Source organism: Empidonax traillii, unplaced genomic scaffold (assembly GCF_003031625.1).
Source record: "Empidonax traillii isolate 1590-97213 ecotype Southwest subspecies unplaced genomic scaffold, ASM303162v1 scaffold70:size1330859, whole genome shotgun sequence".
Lineage (NCBI taxonomy): Eukaryota > Metazoa > Chordata > Aves > Passeriformes > Tyrannidae > Empidonax > Empidonax traillii.
In genome coordinates this window covers 1,131,114-1,144,404 of record NW_020955263.1, presented here as the reverse complement: position 1 = coordinate 1,144,404, position 13,291 = coordinate 1,131,114, and the positions used below count along the sequence as shown (strand labels likewise).

General features: G+C 39.4%; 1 protein-coding gene across 6 annotated transcripts in view; it reads left to right on the top strand.

Annotated features, from left to right (window-relative positions):
* Nucleotides 1–13,291, top strand: part of PANK1 (pantothenate kinase 1) — a 36,215-nt gene that overhangs the window by 15,344 nt on the left and 7,580 nt on the right. For 5 of the 6 annotated variants that reach the window (XM_027880514.1, XM_027880511.1, XM_027880510.1 and 2 more), the window contains 3 exons: nt 3,406–3,758; nt 10,560–10,813; nt 13,057–13,233. In XM_027880514.1, coding sequence (XP_027736315.1) covers nt 3,423–3,758; nt 10,560–10,813; nt 13,057–13,233 — 767 coding nt within the window. In that variant the 5' untranslated portion in view covers nt 3,406–3,422. The remainder of the gene's footprint in view (nt 1–3,405; nt 3,759–10,559; nt 10,814–13,056; nt 13,234–13,291) is intronic. The other variant, XM_027880515.1, reaches the window with a different exon arrangement.

Below are 13,291 nucleotides of genomic sequence, written 5' to 3'. Positions count from 1 at the left end.
CTGGGTTCGATTCCCGGTTAGGACACTCCCCGGGCAGATGGAACTCGCTAGCCCTGTAAGGCAATCCATCTACGTCCTGAGGACCTCGCTGCCACCGTCCAAGCGTGCTTGGCCCCGGCAGATGAACCTCAGGATTAAAGGGTGGGCTCAGTTCCGCGCACACTGTGTCTCACCTAAAAAATCCAATGCGCAGGCTGGAAGGTGGAAAGACCTTCCCCGGTTCTTCGTTCGCGAAGAGACTGGCCATTAAATCGTACAATTTTGACTAACTGCCATCAGCCCAAGGTATGTGTGTGATGGATTTTACTTTCCCCTTCTTGCTTTCCTGGCTTTTTATAATTCAAGAAATTGGACGTATATTCAGGTTATCAATGAAATGCTGGACTTTCGGTTTGAAACAAACCAACAAAAAAACACAAACAACCCAAACCAATAAAAAAACACCTCCACAATTTTTCTACCATTCCCTCAAGTCTGTTGAGACCTTATCTATACTTTTCTTTCTTTCATACCCCCTGGTTGTAGTACTGGGGGCTCTGATAATCTGGATAGCCTCTGAATCATCTTATTCCATGTATTCAGAGAGGCAGCAAAGCCCAGGAGCACCTCCCTGTCTGCCTGCAAGCTCCCATGAGCACCTCATTCAGTGGCGTCAGGAAAGCTGAAGTGTATAGGTACCAGCTGAGAGGAATTATCTCAAGATACTGAAAAGAACTGATGGTGTTTCAGTTTTGGAACATATTGATAGTAACAAAAGATACAATGAATATTTTTTTTAAATAATCACTACAATACAGAAGTGTGTTTACTGTCACTCCAGTTGTACAGAAGTTATGTGAATTTCAGTGTGAATTTCAGGAACCTGGAGACATGGTGTTTTTCTTGCAAGTGATTCCAATAGATAGTTGGTTCTAAAAGCTGTGAAGAAAACTGCTGCTGTTCTAAAAGCAAATTTTCTTTCTGTAGCTCTCCATTTGGCTCACAACAAGCAAAATGAAAAGAACTTAGATTCGTAGAGAAAATAAGCTAAAAAAGAAGTGTCCTGGTATTTCTGCTTGCTTTTTAAATGCAAGCATTGTGTGTTGCTATCCCAAGAGCTATAGACACTTGAAATAACTTCATAGTTGTTTTCTAAAGTACTTATTCTTTGTAAATGATTTAGTTACAACCTCTCAAAATGTTAAGATATAAAATTAAATGTCTTGGCAGTCATTTATGAATAAATCTCAGCTGTTAGTACTTGACACGTTTATTGTTGGTCTTGTGTTTGAATAGGAGGATGGAATGCCTTTTCCCTCCCTTACAGATGAAAGCTACTCTGCAGCTTAAAAGCAACTGTAGTTGCAGGGTAGAGTGTTGCAAATTTTATGCCCTTAATGAAAAATATCGGAAGTTGGCTTACACTTAGCTGCGGGCTGATTCTGTATCGCGTAGTCCAACCATGCTGCTTTTAAAATTAAGCTTCCTGCTTGCCCACTTAAGATATATCTGAGGAGGAGACTTACCGTTCCAGGGGGACAGGTAATTAAAGTTCTCAGTCACTTAAATAAAGATTTGTGTAAATCACTAATGGGATTGGCATCCTGAGCTGCACTGCATTAGAATGTTGTGCAGTGTGGACCAGACAGCTTTTGCATAAATATTTACCTTGTACTTCCAAAAGTGTTTGACTTACAGGTTAGTCTATGGTATCATATTTTTCCTCTTTAAAATAAAGCCTGTTTTAAAAACACTTGTTTTGAATTCTTCCCATTTCAGGGAGCTCTCATGTATCTGCATAGGATGATGTATCTTACCAAACCGCAAATTAGACTTAATTTCAGTGTCTTGCAATTTGTACGGCATGGAAAAAAAAATTTAGACCTTACAACAGATAAAAGTAGATGCTCTCAGAAAAACTGAACTGTAAGTGAGCTACTTCATTGGAGTCTGTGCCTTATGCCTGTCTTGTCCTTAAGGAAAGTGCAGCAGAAACTAAAGATTCAATTACTTGGCATACAGCAGTGGAGTGAAATAACTGTATTAAACATCTGACATTTAAGGATTGGTTTGAGCAAGGAGGGTGTGTTAAAAATTGTGACTTTTGAATTACTCAACCAGACAAGAATGATGCTGAGACCTTTGTGGTAAGAAAAAAAAGACTCAAAGCTTCTTTCAGTTTGAAGCTGAGTACCTCCTATGCTTATTAAAATCTTTGCTCCAAGTTGTTTGCCTTTACATTCACTGGTAGAAAAATCAGTTATGCACATGGTTTCAAGTTTGTATCAACACTAAGCTGGATGCCCTAGTTGGTAGAATCACATTTCTACCAAGTCTACCTGATTCTCCCTAAAAGGAGAGAGGTAACTGTATAACTATTTTAGATGTTTATCTTAGATGTTAGCCATATACTCAGTGTTTTTAATTTAATTTTTCTAAGAAACATTGCAAGCTGCCTCCTTCTGCACTGCCTGTATATAGATCTTGTATTATCACTTTTTATTACTTCATAAAGTTACCTGACTAACAATTTAAAATCTATGCACGCATATGTAAGTGGAGCAGGCAGACCAACCTGATTCAGTTAGGATCTTCTGTCTACATGTTCTCCATAGTAATTTTCTCTTGATATTAAGAGAACAAAGGCTTTGGTGAACTTAAGCCAGCTGGGGGAAATACTTGTACGCTGAGAAGCAGATAGTAGCATTTCTTATATAGCAGTATGATAGACTAACAGATATACCAGCAAAGAAAATCAGTCTGTGGCCAAAGAAGTCTGTCAGTGGTAAATACTGAACAAAAGCCAGCTCACTTGTGGGTGCAGTTCCAAGAGCTGCTGGTGCTGGTGGGTTGAAGTCTGGAGGCTTCCAGCATAATGGGAGTTCTGTATTGTTGCTCTTCAGACAGAGCTTTGTGACTGGAAATTCTGACTTGGCTTGGAAAGGCAAGTAGATGTTACACAGTGGGAACATGACTTGAGAAATGTTTTTCTTCTGTTTGGTTGTTTGTTCCTCCTCCCCCTTTAGTGTATTGGTAGAATTAGTGCCAATTGGGTGAAATGCAATTTCATTTCATTTTACCCATTGGTGCCGATTGGGTGAAATGCAGTAAATGTGCTCTGTCAAGAGGTGCTGACTGAAGAGTGAAATGATTTCCTGGGAAAGACATTTTTCATTTTATTAAACCCTGCTTCTCCACAGAATAATATTTTGAGATTCTTTATTCTAAAGTCTCAACTGAGGCTTTATGAAGCTTTAACTTAGAGAGTGTGAAATGGGCATGTAAGTGACCCTCAGCTTTCAGGAACACATATCTGGTACTGTGACTGCACTAAATTGTCATTCAGCAAATTATTTCAGTGACATGGCTACCCTGTATATTTATAGTGACTTTCTCTGTCTCCCTCCCCAACCCCTTTGTTCTTAGCGTTCCCATGGTTTGGAATGGATATCGGTGGAACGTTGGTTAAACTGGTCTACTTTGAACCTAAGGACATTACTGCAGAGGAGGAACAGGAGGAGGTGGAAAACCTGAAAAGCATTAGGAAATACTTGACCTCCAATACAGCCTATGGTAAAACTGGCATTCGTGATGTCCACCTCGAACTGAAAAATTTGACTATGTGTGGACGCAAAGGAAACCTGCACTTCATCCGCTTTCCCAGCTGTGCCATGCACAGGTTCATACAGATGGGTAGTGAAAAGAACTTCTCCAGTTTGCACACTACACTCTGTGCCACGGGAGGTGGAGCTTACAAGTTTGAGGAGGACTTTAGAACGGTAAGTGAACAGTTCATATGAGATCAAGGGGAAGTACTTTGGAAAAGCATCATGGGAGCCCTTCTATTAAAATTTGTAGGGAGAATAATATTTTTTTTTGTCCATCCTAACTGGTTAAGATTAACAGAACCAATTCACATTGTCAACTGGTGGCATTGCTGAGAACACGGCGAGAGGAGGGGAGGGTATTCGTGTTCTACGTGCTGGGTATTACTGTGCAGGATGTATTTAGTAAATGTGGGGTTTTTTAGAGTACAGCTGTGGTGATCAGATGCTTCATAATCAACCTGAGGGTATATTATGACAACACAGAAGCCTTGACACTATACAGGTACCTGCAAACTGATTATTTATTGGAAAAGAAATGAAGCTATACTGCCTGGAAATTTGATTCAGGTTCACTTCCCTTTGTATTAACATTCAAGCAGAGTGAAGTCAAGAGTCTTGGTGGAGCATGGGGGAGAAACAATGTATGGAAGCATGACAGTACCAGCTAGCTTTTGATTTCAGTTCTGGGAGTCTGCATCATGTAATAGCAGGTACAGTTTCTTACTTTGTAAGGAATTTTGTGTCCCTTACTCCCACAGCTGTAGAACTGAACTGGAAGTTACCGGATAGCTATCACAGCTAAGCATTCCTCTCTGTAGCTTTGGCTTTATTTCCCATAAATATGCAGTTTACAGTGAGGGACCAGTCTTGTCTAAGCTGCAGTATAGTCAATCCAGCACTTGAAGCATAGTTGAAGTTCAGGCTGTTTTTCTATCTGTTGAGCCAATATATGAGTTCACATAGCAAATAACTGATGGACTTCAGCGTGAAATCCCACATCTCTGCAGGGCTGGTTAACATTCAATGTGCTACAACACTTGCAGGTAGTTTAAGAAAACTCCCCAGCCAGCCTTTATTGGGGTTTTGTTGCATAATGCAATCAGTGAAGTGCACTCACACTTTAAGTGAGTGATTTGGAAACCTTTTCCAGCTATCCAGTTCCACACCTTCCTTTACAGCAAATGTTTCTTGGCTCAAACTATAATACCTATAGAGAATTACAGAAGAAAAATACTATCCATTACATGAAGGTTTGCTTTCTTAATCCCTCTCAAAGGCCTGGGTGTTCTGGGTGCTGGCACTTAAATTGTCACACTTCATTAGCCATTGTAACAGCAGCTGGCTTTCTCAGTGTGTTCTGCTGACTGTAAATTGACACTGGACAACAGCTTCAGGGCTGCTCTCTCAAAGCAGCGAAATGTCTGTTTCAAATATTTGATCACTCTAATGCACCTACAGAAGTAGAGAATACGTGCCAAGTCTAAATCTTACTGTTGCAGGATTCAGTATTGTATAATGCCTTATATGGAGGAGACTTTAAATGTTTATTTACTTAGAAGCAATGTGGAAAAACTAAGGTATGTTTGAATGTTGTTATTTTCATTTAAAAAATCTGACCTAATGCTAGGAAACTCATGGTTTGATCTCACAAACATGCTTTTGTTCTGGCCCTTTATTTCCCTATGTATATGCTTTTAAATTATTTTTCTTTCATTGTATTTATTAATGCTTGTGTGACTTCTAGAATTGCATTGATTTTGGACAGAAGCTCCAATGTCTTGCAAAACAGCATTCAAATCCCAAAGAAGGAAGCCTTCTAAGATTACAGAAGCTTTTTCTCCTTAAAATAGACAAGCAAACACCCTGTTGTCACTTGCCTGTTCCATTGCCTAATCCTGAACCCCTAAATGGGTTGAATAGGTTTGATCTAGATATCTCTGTTGCTTTTGTGTATTAAAAAAATAAGATAAAATGGTGAGGCATCTTCTGTTTACCTTAAGCCTGTTTTCTGTGCCATAAAAAGGCAGCTAAATCTACAAAGCTACCTAAGTTTAGCAATTTGACCTCCCTCTTGTGATCTGCAGCATATAGGGTAGGAGGAGATCTGAAGAAGTCTCTGTGGTTTGCTTGGTGATTGCCAGCAGTAATAATCAGTAGCTTGGCAAATCATGTGATTCATTCTTAACATCTGAATGCTTCCCTTAGAAATAGGAAAACTAACTCTATTCATTAAACTAGGCCACAGGAATATTTTACCAACCATATGGTTATACTTAATGTTCATTGAAGAAAGCATCAGAAAGTAATTAAGGACTGTTTCCAGATTAGGGTTTTTTTTCTTGATTTTCATTTTGTTGTTTTTTTTTTTTTTTTGGGGGGGGGGGTTCTTTCTTATTCCTTTTATGAATGACTGGTCTTTATTTTCAGGTAACAGTGATGTTAAGGAATGGATGGATCTGATGCCTAATTCTGATAATCCTTCCTCCTTTCCCCAACATGCACTGTCACTCTGCATATTCTATAAATACTCAAGTGACCACTTTTGTAAAAGTAAGGAGTACTTAGACTTGTTTGCTTGTATATCTGTGATAGGAATCTCTATGCTCTGACTCCTCCATGATAGCATACGTACATTACTTGCGCAGAAGTTTGCTGTTAATGTAATGAGGAACAAATTCTTAGGCTGCCCCTCAGTTTTGTGAAGCAAATGTAAAGCATACATGGGGGAGGAGAGAAGAAAGAACTATTCAGACTTTTGTCTAAAACCTGCACTGTTGCCAAATTTCTGTTGACTGCAATGGCTCAAAGGTGGGATTTTTGTAATCCTTTCCTAAACAGACATTTGCAGAACTTGACTTGTCTAGAAAGAAATTTTACTGCTGATTTCAGTGGGAGCAGGGGGTGGGCCAGAAAACCCCCAGTTGCTTAGTCAAGAACATTTGGGACAGGAGAGGAAGGAAATCTCTTACCAACGCAAACTCAGGCCTTGACCTTCCCCATAACCTGTAACAAAAATGCTTTAAACGTGAGCTTGGCTGCTGGATAGCGATTTCCTTGTGCCGAATACTAGCTGATTCTAAGGCTTGACTTTGTGGTATGAACTGAATGCCTGATGACTTGTAGACTGTATTTATCTTAAAACAAATAAACTCACCGTCCCATGTTGTAGGATGAATAAGCTATGTAATTTAAGTTATCATAAGACACTGAAAAGTCTTCTTGCTTGAGGAGGCTGTGCTTAGGCCATAGCTGCTGGCCTGTAGCGTGTAGACTAGGCTGGAGTTGAATGCAGCATCCACAGAATGCATCAAGTAACCACGATACCTTCTGTAGCCATCTCAAGAAGAAGCTAGGAAACTCCTGAGAGGGACTCTGGAGAAACAATGTGCATCTCTTCCCCATCAGGAGAAAGGAGACATCCCTACAGCTAGCTGGGCAAGAGGGCAGACCTCTGCAAAGGATTCCAGACAAGTGCTTTTTTTGCCCAGAGCTGATTACAGAGTGAATCTTGTTTTCTGCCTCAGTGAATGCTGGATATGTGCTTGCATTAGACTTTGTCTTGTTTGAATGTGAGTCGTTTGTTTTCCAGCTCCATAAAGAAGAGGGATGGGGGTTGAAGTGAAAATGATCAAAATATAAAGAAAGCAAAGTATGTCTTTATGAAAGTGGGGGAGAGGTAATGGGAGGGAGATGGAAGGAAAAGCTAGATTGTAAGCTATTCTAAGAAATAAAACCTGGAGCATTGCCCAGAAGTAATAAAAGCCAGATTGATATAGTAAATGAGGCTGTTGTAATTGGTAATTAAAAACTTGCAAGATGTTATGTTCCTAACAGTTTCTTACAGGAAAAAAAGTTATATTGCTAATTGAAAGTTCAAGTGACAAATGAACTTGTAACTGTATCCAGGTTCAGACTTTCCTGTGCTCTCCAGAACTATGTAACAGTGTGAATTGTCACGGGAGGGAGTGTTGGCTACTTTCTTGGTGTGTTGCACCTGCTTGTAAGCATGGTTGAAGTCCTCAGTCCCTCGATTTGGTGGTCCTGGAGAGTTTCTTGAGGTCTGAAATGGTTTGTTCCCTTCCCCAGTATTTGAAAAACAGTCTAAAAAAAAAGTAACAGTCTGGCTATAGCGCAGAAAAATAATTCTTTAAAAAATGTGCATATGATTTCCCTGTAACCATCATAAATTTCCCTCCAGGGTCCTCTATACAACTTTGTTCTGCAGTTGTTCCTCTCATAGCACAATTTTCTGACATAACTTTTCTATAGAGACACTGTGCTGAATATAGTTATGGGAGTGCAGAGTAGAGCAAGCTGAACATTATGCTGTCTGCCTTCACATTAGGTATTATAAAGAGCTGGGAAATACCTGCAAATGCATTTTGTAAATATTGTAGGAAAAACATCCAATTAAAATGTGCTTCGGTATGCAGCTTCTGGTTTTGTTTTTGCATATTTTTACCTAAGCTTTGGTTCCTGCAAGGAGAAGAGGTTTGAACAGCTGAAAGTTGAGGGTAAGTAGTGTGTGTAGGTAAGGTGATGGCCAGCAGGAAAAAAATGTTTGTAAATTAGTTACAGTGGTGTGGGGCACATCTATTTTGCAATGCAGTTTTGCTGCTTTGAGACATTGTGAGCAAAGAAACGAATAGCATAAAGGCAGTTCTATTGGCATGGAAAGGGACTGAATTCTGACACTGGCTCTGTCATGGCTTATTGTACAAGATTAAGTTACTACATTTTTGCAACTTTCCCCTCATTTCTCTTTGGCAAGAACAGCGGTAGCTCTCTAAGCTGCTTGGAGCTTTGGGTGTCTGATGGCTGCAGAGCTCGTGGTTCTCTGAATGAAGGTGAATTGACATAGAATACTGATGCCAGTCTTGCTCTTTGAGAAATAAAAACCAGACTGCTGCAACAACACAGGGAAATAGTTTTTCATTCTGCTGTGAAATTCATACATGAAAGAAAGCAGTAATAGAACTTTTCTGTATACAGTATATCAGCTGTTAAATATAGCACAGAGCTATAAAAAGCAAAACAAATTCTAGTATGTCTTTTTTACATGGAGGCCTGGACCTAATGAAATCTCTATGTATAGTGCTTGAGAAAGAATTGGATTAGTTTCTTTTGTTCTGTTCTTACAAAATTGGTGGGCTGACTGGAGAGTTTGTAGAACCAAGGATTTTGTCTGTGTTTTTGCACTGATGCCAGATGTGCTTTGCTCTTGGGATTTGTATTGCTTGTTTGTGTCTTGCAAGGTCTCTGACTAGTGCTTACCTATTTGTAAAAGTGTAGCATGGATCAGACAAAAGCAGCTTGTGGCCAGGTATTTGGCTTACAGGGGAACAGAGGTTTTGACAGTAGGGAACATAAATCTGCTAGTGACTTGTCTTTGTATAGCAGCTTCTAGTTCAAGTCTTTAATGCTGCATTTCTGTAATTGCAATTTGTGTAGCGATGTACTGACAAAGAAAAAAATATGAAGGGATTGCAGAAGTTACCAGAGGAAATACAGAAACAAGAAGAAATTATATCCACCTATCTCTGTTGTCCTATGAACAACTGGATGTATATTGAGTCTCTGAGACTGCTGGTTTGTTTGATCTTAATTCTTTTCCGTGGTTCCAGGATTTGAGGACTGGCAAGTAGAACAGAAAGGCAGACCCAAAGAGTGAGCTGGCTTTCAGTTACGGCAAGCTGGACCAATGTACAAGTAGAGAAAGACCTCAAAGGAGAGATTTAAATAACTCAAAAGAATGTAACCTATTGGCCGTGCCTGTTCCCTAAAAATATCTTTCCTCTTTACAGTGATTTAATATAGCTTCCAGTATTAAAAATAGGACATACTTACCCATTTGAGTCTTCTCCATTAGCTGTTATAAAAACATCCTGCAATATGCAAATGTTTGAGAACTGGCTCTCTCCTGTTTAACTCTATTGTTTGTAGTACTCTGTCACTTTTTTTGATAGAAAGTAGAGTTAGGTGAGATGGGCTTTGCATGTGTGAGGATGCAAATAACCTTAGGATTTGAATGGGCAACTTTACAATTTTTTTTCACTCCCTCTCCTCTACCTAAAACTGGAAAGGAGACTTTCTGCAGACTGTCACTGTATTCTATTTTTAGAAAGGGATATGATTTCTAATTCTAGTGAATAGAATGCTATGGCAAGTAGACATGTCTGCTTAAGCACAGTTTTGGTGACCTGGGAAATCTCAGAGGGAAAGTCCTTTGTCAGCCTTTTTTTTAAATTTTCTGTTTTCTGTTAAAATTGTATTTTTACAAACATTTTATATTTACGAACATTTTTCTGGGGGCATAGACCTGACAATCCTTTTTTTTGGGAAGGTTGTATGTTTTTTCACCAAACATAGTGTTTTTCGTTATGCATTTTGAAGTGCTCATCATAATTTAAAGAAATAACTCCCAGATTACTGGTGCCATGCTAAAAAAAAGGTCATCTTTTAAACATAATTCACTGTATATTTAATGCATATTAATACAACATGCACATCTTAATGCTTCTATTGAAAATTTCTCTAAATTTATGGGAAATGTAGTTGGATGATGAGCTAAAGTACTTTGCATCCTGAGAAACGATGATGTGTAGGCATGTGTCAGATACTCCCCAAAAGCTGCAGCTCCTCTTGGGCTGGGAGTGAGGGGAAAGAAATGTACTGCTTCAGAATACCAAGGGGGAGAAATATTTCCTGCTTGCAGAGCAGGGAATGTCTCGCAGGCACAGGAACTAAATGGCATTACTACATAGCACATCATTGCTCACAACATTGGGAGGTCCTGTTGTCAGATAGCAAACTTTCATTTAAGACTTCATGCTCAGATCTTTGTACTGTTTAAATAGGATAATGTGTTACTATTAAAGTGATCAAAGTGCTTCAACAGAGCCATTTGTCCTTCTTAGTGTTGTATTTTACTAGGAAATATTTATTTATTCATTTCTTGTTGTTCTTTTTCAGATTGCTGACCTACAGCTCCATAAACTGGATGAATTGGACTGTTTAATCCAGGGCCTCCTTTTTGTTGATTCTGTTGGTTTCAATGGCCAACCAGAGTGCTATTACTTTGAAAATCCTACAGATCCTGAACAGTGCCAGAAAAAGCCTTACTGCCTTGATAATCCATATCCTATGCTGCTGGTTAACATTGGCTCAGGGGTCAGCATCCTAGCTGTGTATTCTAAGGACAATTATAAGAGAGTTACAGGATCCAGGTAAATTTAATGTTGTTTCTTTTAATTCTCTTTTCTCTTTAGTAATTGAAAAGGTAGAACTAGACAGTGTGAGCAGTAGGTGCAGCCCCAAATTGTGTTTGTCTTTCCATTTCTTTTAAAAGCCAGTAGCAAGGCTGAAAACACTGTAGGATTCCTTCAGGGTGGGGTCTACATAAGGGAAATCATTGATCCATTCAACTTTACATCTGCCTTAGTCTCTTGTTGGTGTTCTTACCTAGTTCCCATCTCTTGCTGTGAATTACCAAGATCAAGTTGTCCCAGAAAATGAATCTTCTCTCCCCTGCTTTGATCTCCTGGAACAGTCTGATTAATTAAATATTTTTGGGCTTAGTAGTTAGGATGTGCCCAGGATATAGGAAAACTTCATAGACTTGATTTTGACACAGAAATCTCACTAGATCCCTTGTTTCCTTACTGATTGCACTAGTCTTTGGACTATACTGGTAAATGAAGGAATGCCAGTGTGTAAAGACTAGAATGTGATTGTCTGAATTCACTGTTATTTTGTCATCAGTGTGATTTCAGCCTCGGTCAGCTAGTGCTGTCTGAACTGATTTGTAGGGTAGAGCTGAGTTGAAATGGTCTCTGGCCTGTGTTCAGTAAGGGATTTAGATGTGCCTGCTCTGTTCAGGAATTCAGGAGTTCAGTAGAGTGGGTTTGTTTTTAGGGTCAAAAAACCAGCCTGAAGCATGGTTAAGTTTGCTTGGAAGATTTGGAAACAGTGCTAACTTTTAGGAAAGTATTTAGTTACAGATGTGTCCATCCAGAGATGTAGCAAAAATACTAATAAATCTATCCAGCTTTTTTCTGGAAAACTGAACTGATATACCTTGTTTTTCATAATCTAGTAATAGTAAATAGTAATAGTAAAAAGAAAAGCAAACAAACCACCAAAACAGAAACCTTAAAAAAAAAAATCACCTTTCAAAACAACAATTGAAGAAGCTTCTTGGGGTTGCTATAGTTCCTTCCAAAGCTGCTTTCTGTTCTTCAGTACATGGTACATATTAAAGTTTCTCCTGTATATTGCACATGACTGCCCATGTGTCTTGTGTTGCCTTGTCTAGAGCATCTCTTTGTCACAATGGTAGCCATGAGCCATTTTTTTGTATACAGTACAGATGGACACAAGTTGAATGGGAGAAGTATTAGTCTTGCAGTTCTGGTGGTTTTTCAGGAACAGTCGTCTTGGCATCTGTAGATGTGCTTCTGATCCTTTTCACTGTGTAAGGAACAACATGATTGCAGTAGGTTGTTGACTTGTTATAAATGATGAAATCAGTACTGTCTTGTGGCTGATGTGGAGAGCTTTCTATTGTTCAGACACTGAGTATATTATGGTGCTACTAGATGTGTTCTGAAAAGCCCAATAGTCCAAGAGCATGGACTAAATGGTGTTCCTATCTGACCTCCTGAGCTTTTTGATGAAGTGCCAGTGTGGTGTGTCACTGATCCTCTTGTTTACAGTGGCTTCAGTTGGTGGGACTGCAGTCAGTGCAAATAAGCTAACTTTCTCAGGGACTAACTAAAAATGAGGAAGGATGTAGAGGTTAGTAAAGCTGAAGTTCATGTCTGTTAAGACTGAAGAGTCAAAGGAAAATTTTAACAGGTTAGCAACCTGTTATGCACAGCTAAATCCTCCCTGCTAAATTTATATAGTCAGTAAATATTGTACTTGAGCCTTTACAAGAACTAAAGTGACTGCTCCTTGCTCAGAGTTCTTGCAGGGAAGGAACATTCAGGACTGATACTAGCCTTACTTTGAACAGGAACCAACCAGTGGCTTCCTGCCACTGGCTAGATCTGTCTTGGCTGCCTGCCCCTGTATAGATATTTAACTTTGTTCACTGTTTATTCTTTCATAACAGATTTGAGTGCTCTCCTGGCTAATTATTCTTGCACAAGAAAAATCGTTAAGAGTGCTACAAATAGCAAAGTGGTATCTGTGGTGTTGGATTGGACTTTATTCTTAGCTAACCCTTTATTTAGTAGAATCTCTCCTATTTAAGTATTAAAGACTTAAGAATAGCTCAGTTAAAACTGTACTGGATGACACCTAAGTTAAACAGAAACTCAATTTAGGGTGTCTGTCTTCACTCCTCTAAGGAAGGAGTTGCAAGACACAGTTGGTAGCTCCATAGACCTTGTTGAAAGTGGGAATCTGAAGAGTTGTGGTAAAAGCTGGTTCACGCTGCTGGTCTGAAGGGACTGTGCTTTTTCAGTCTTGGAGGAGGAACGTTCCTGGGCTTGTGCTGTCTGCTCACCGGCTGCGAGACGTTTGAAGAAGCGCTAGAAATGGCCGCAAAAGGAGACAGCACCAATGTGGATAAGCTGGTGAAGGATATTTATGGAGGAGACTATGAGCGGTTTGGCCTTCAGGGGTCTGCTGTAGCATCAAGGTATGTGTTAATTGAGCTGTTTTTAAGAAGTACCCTTGGGAAACTTCCTGTGCATGCT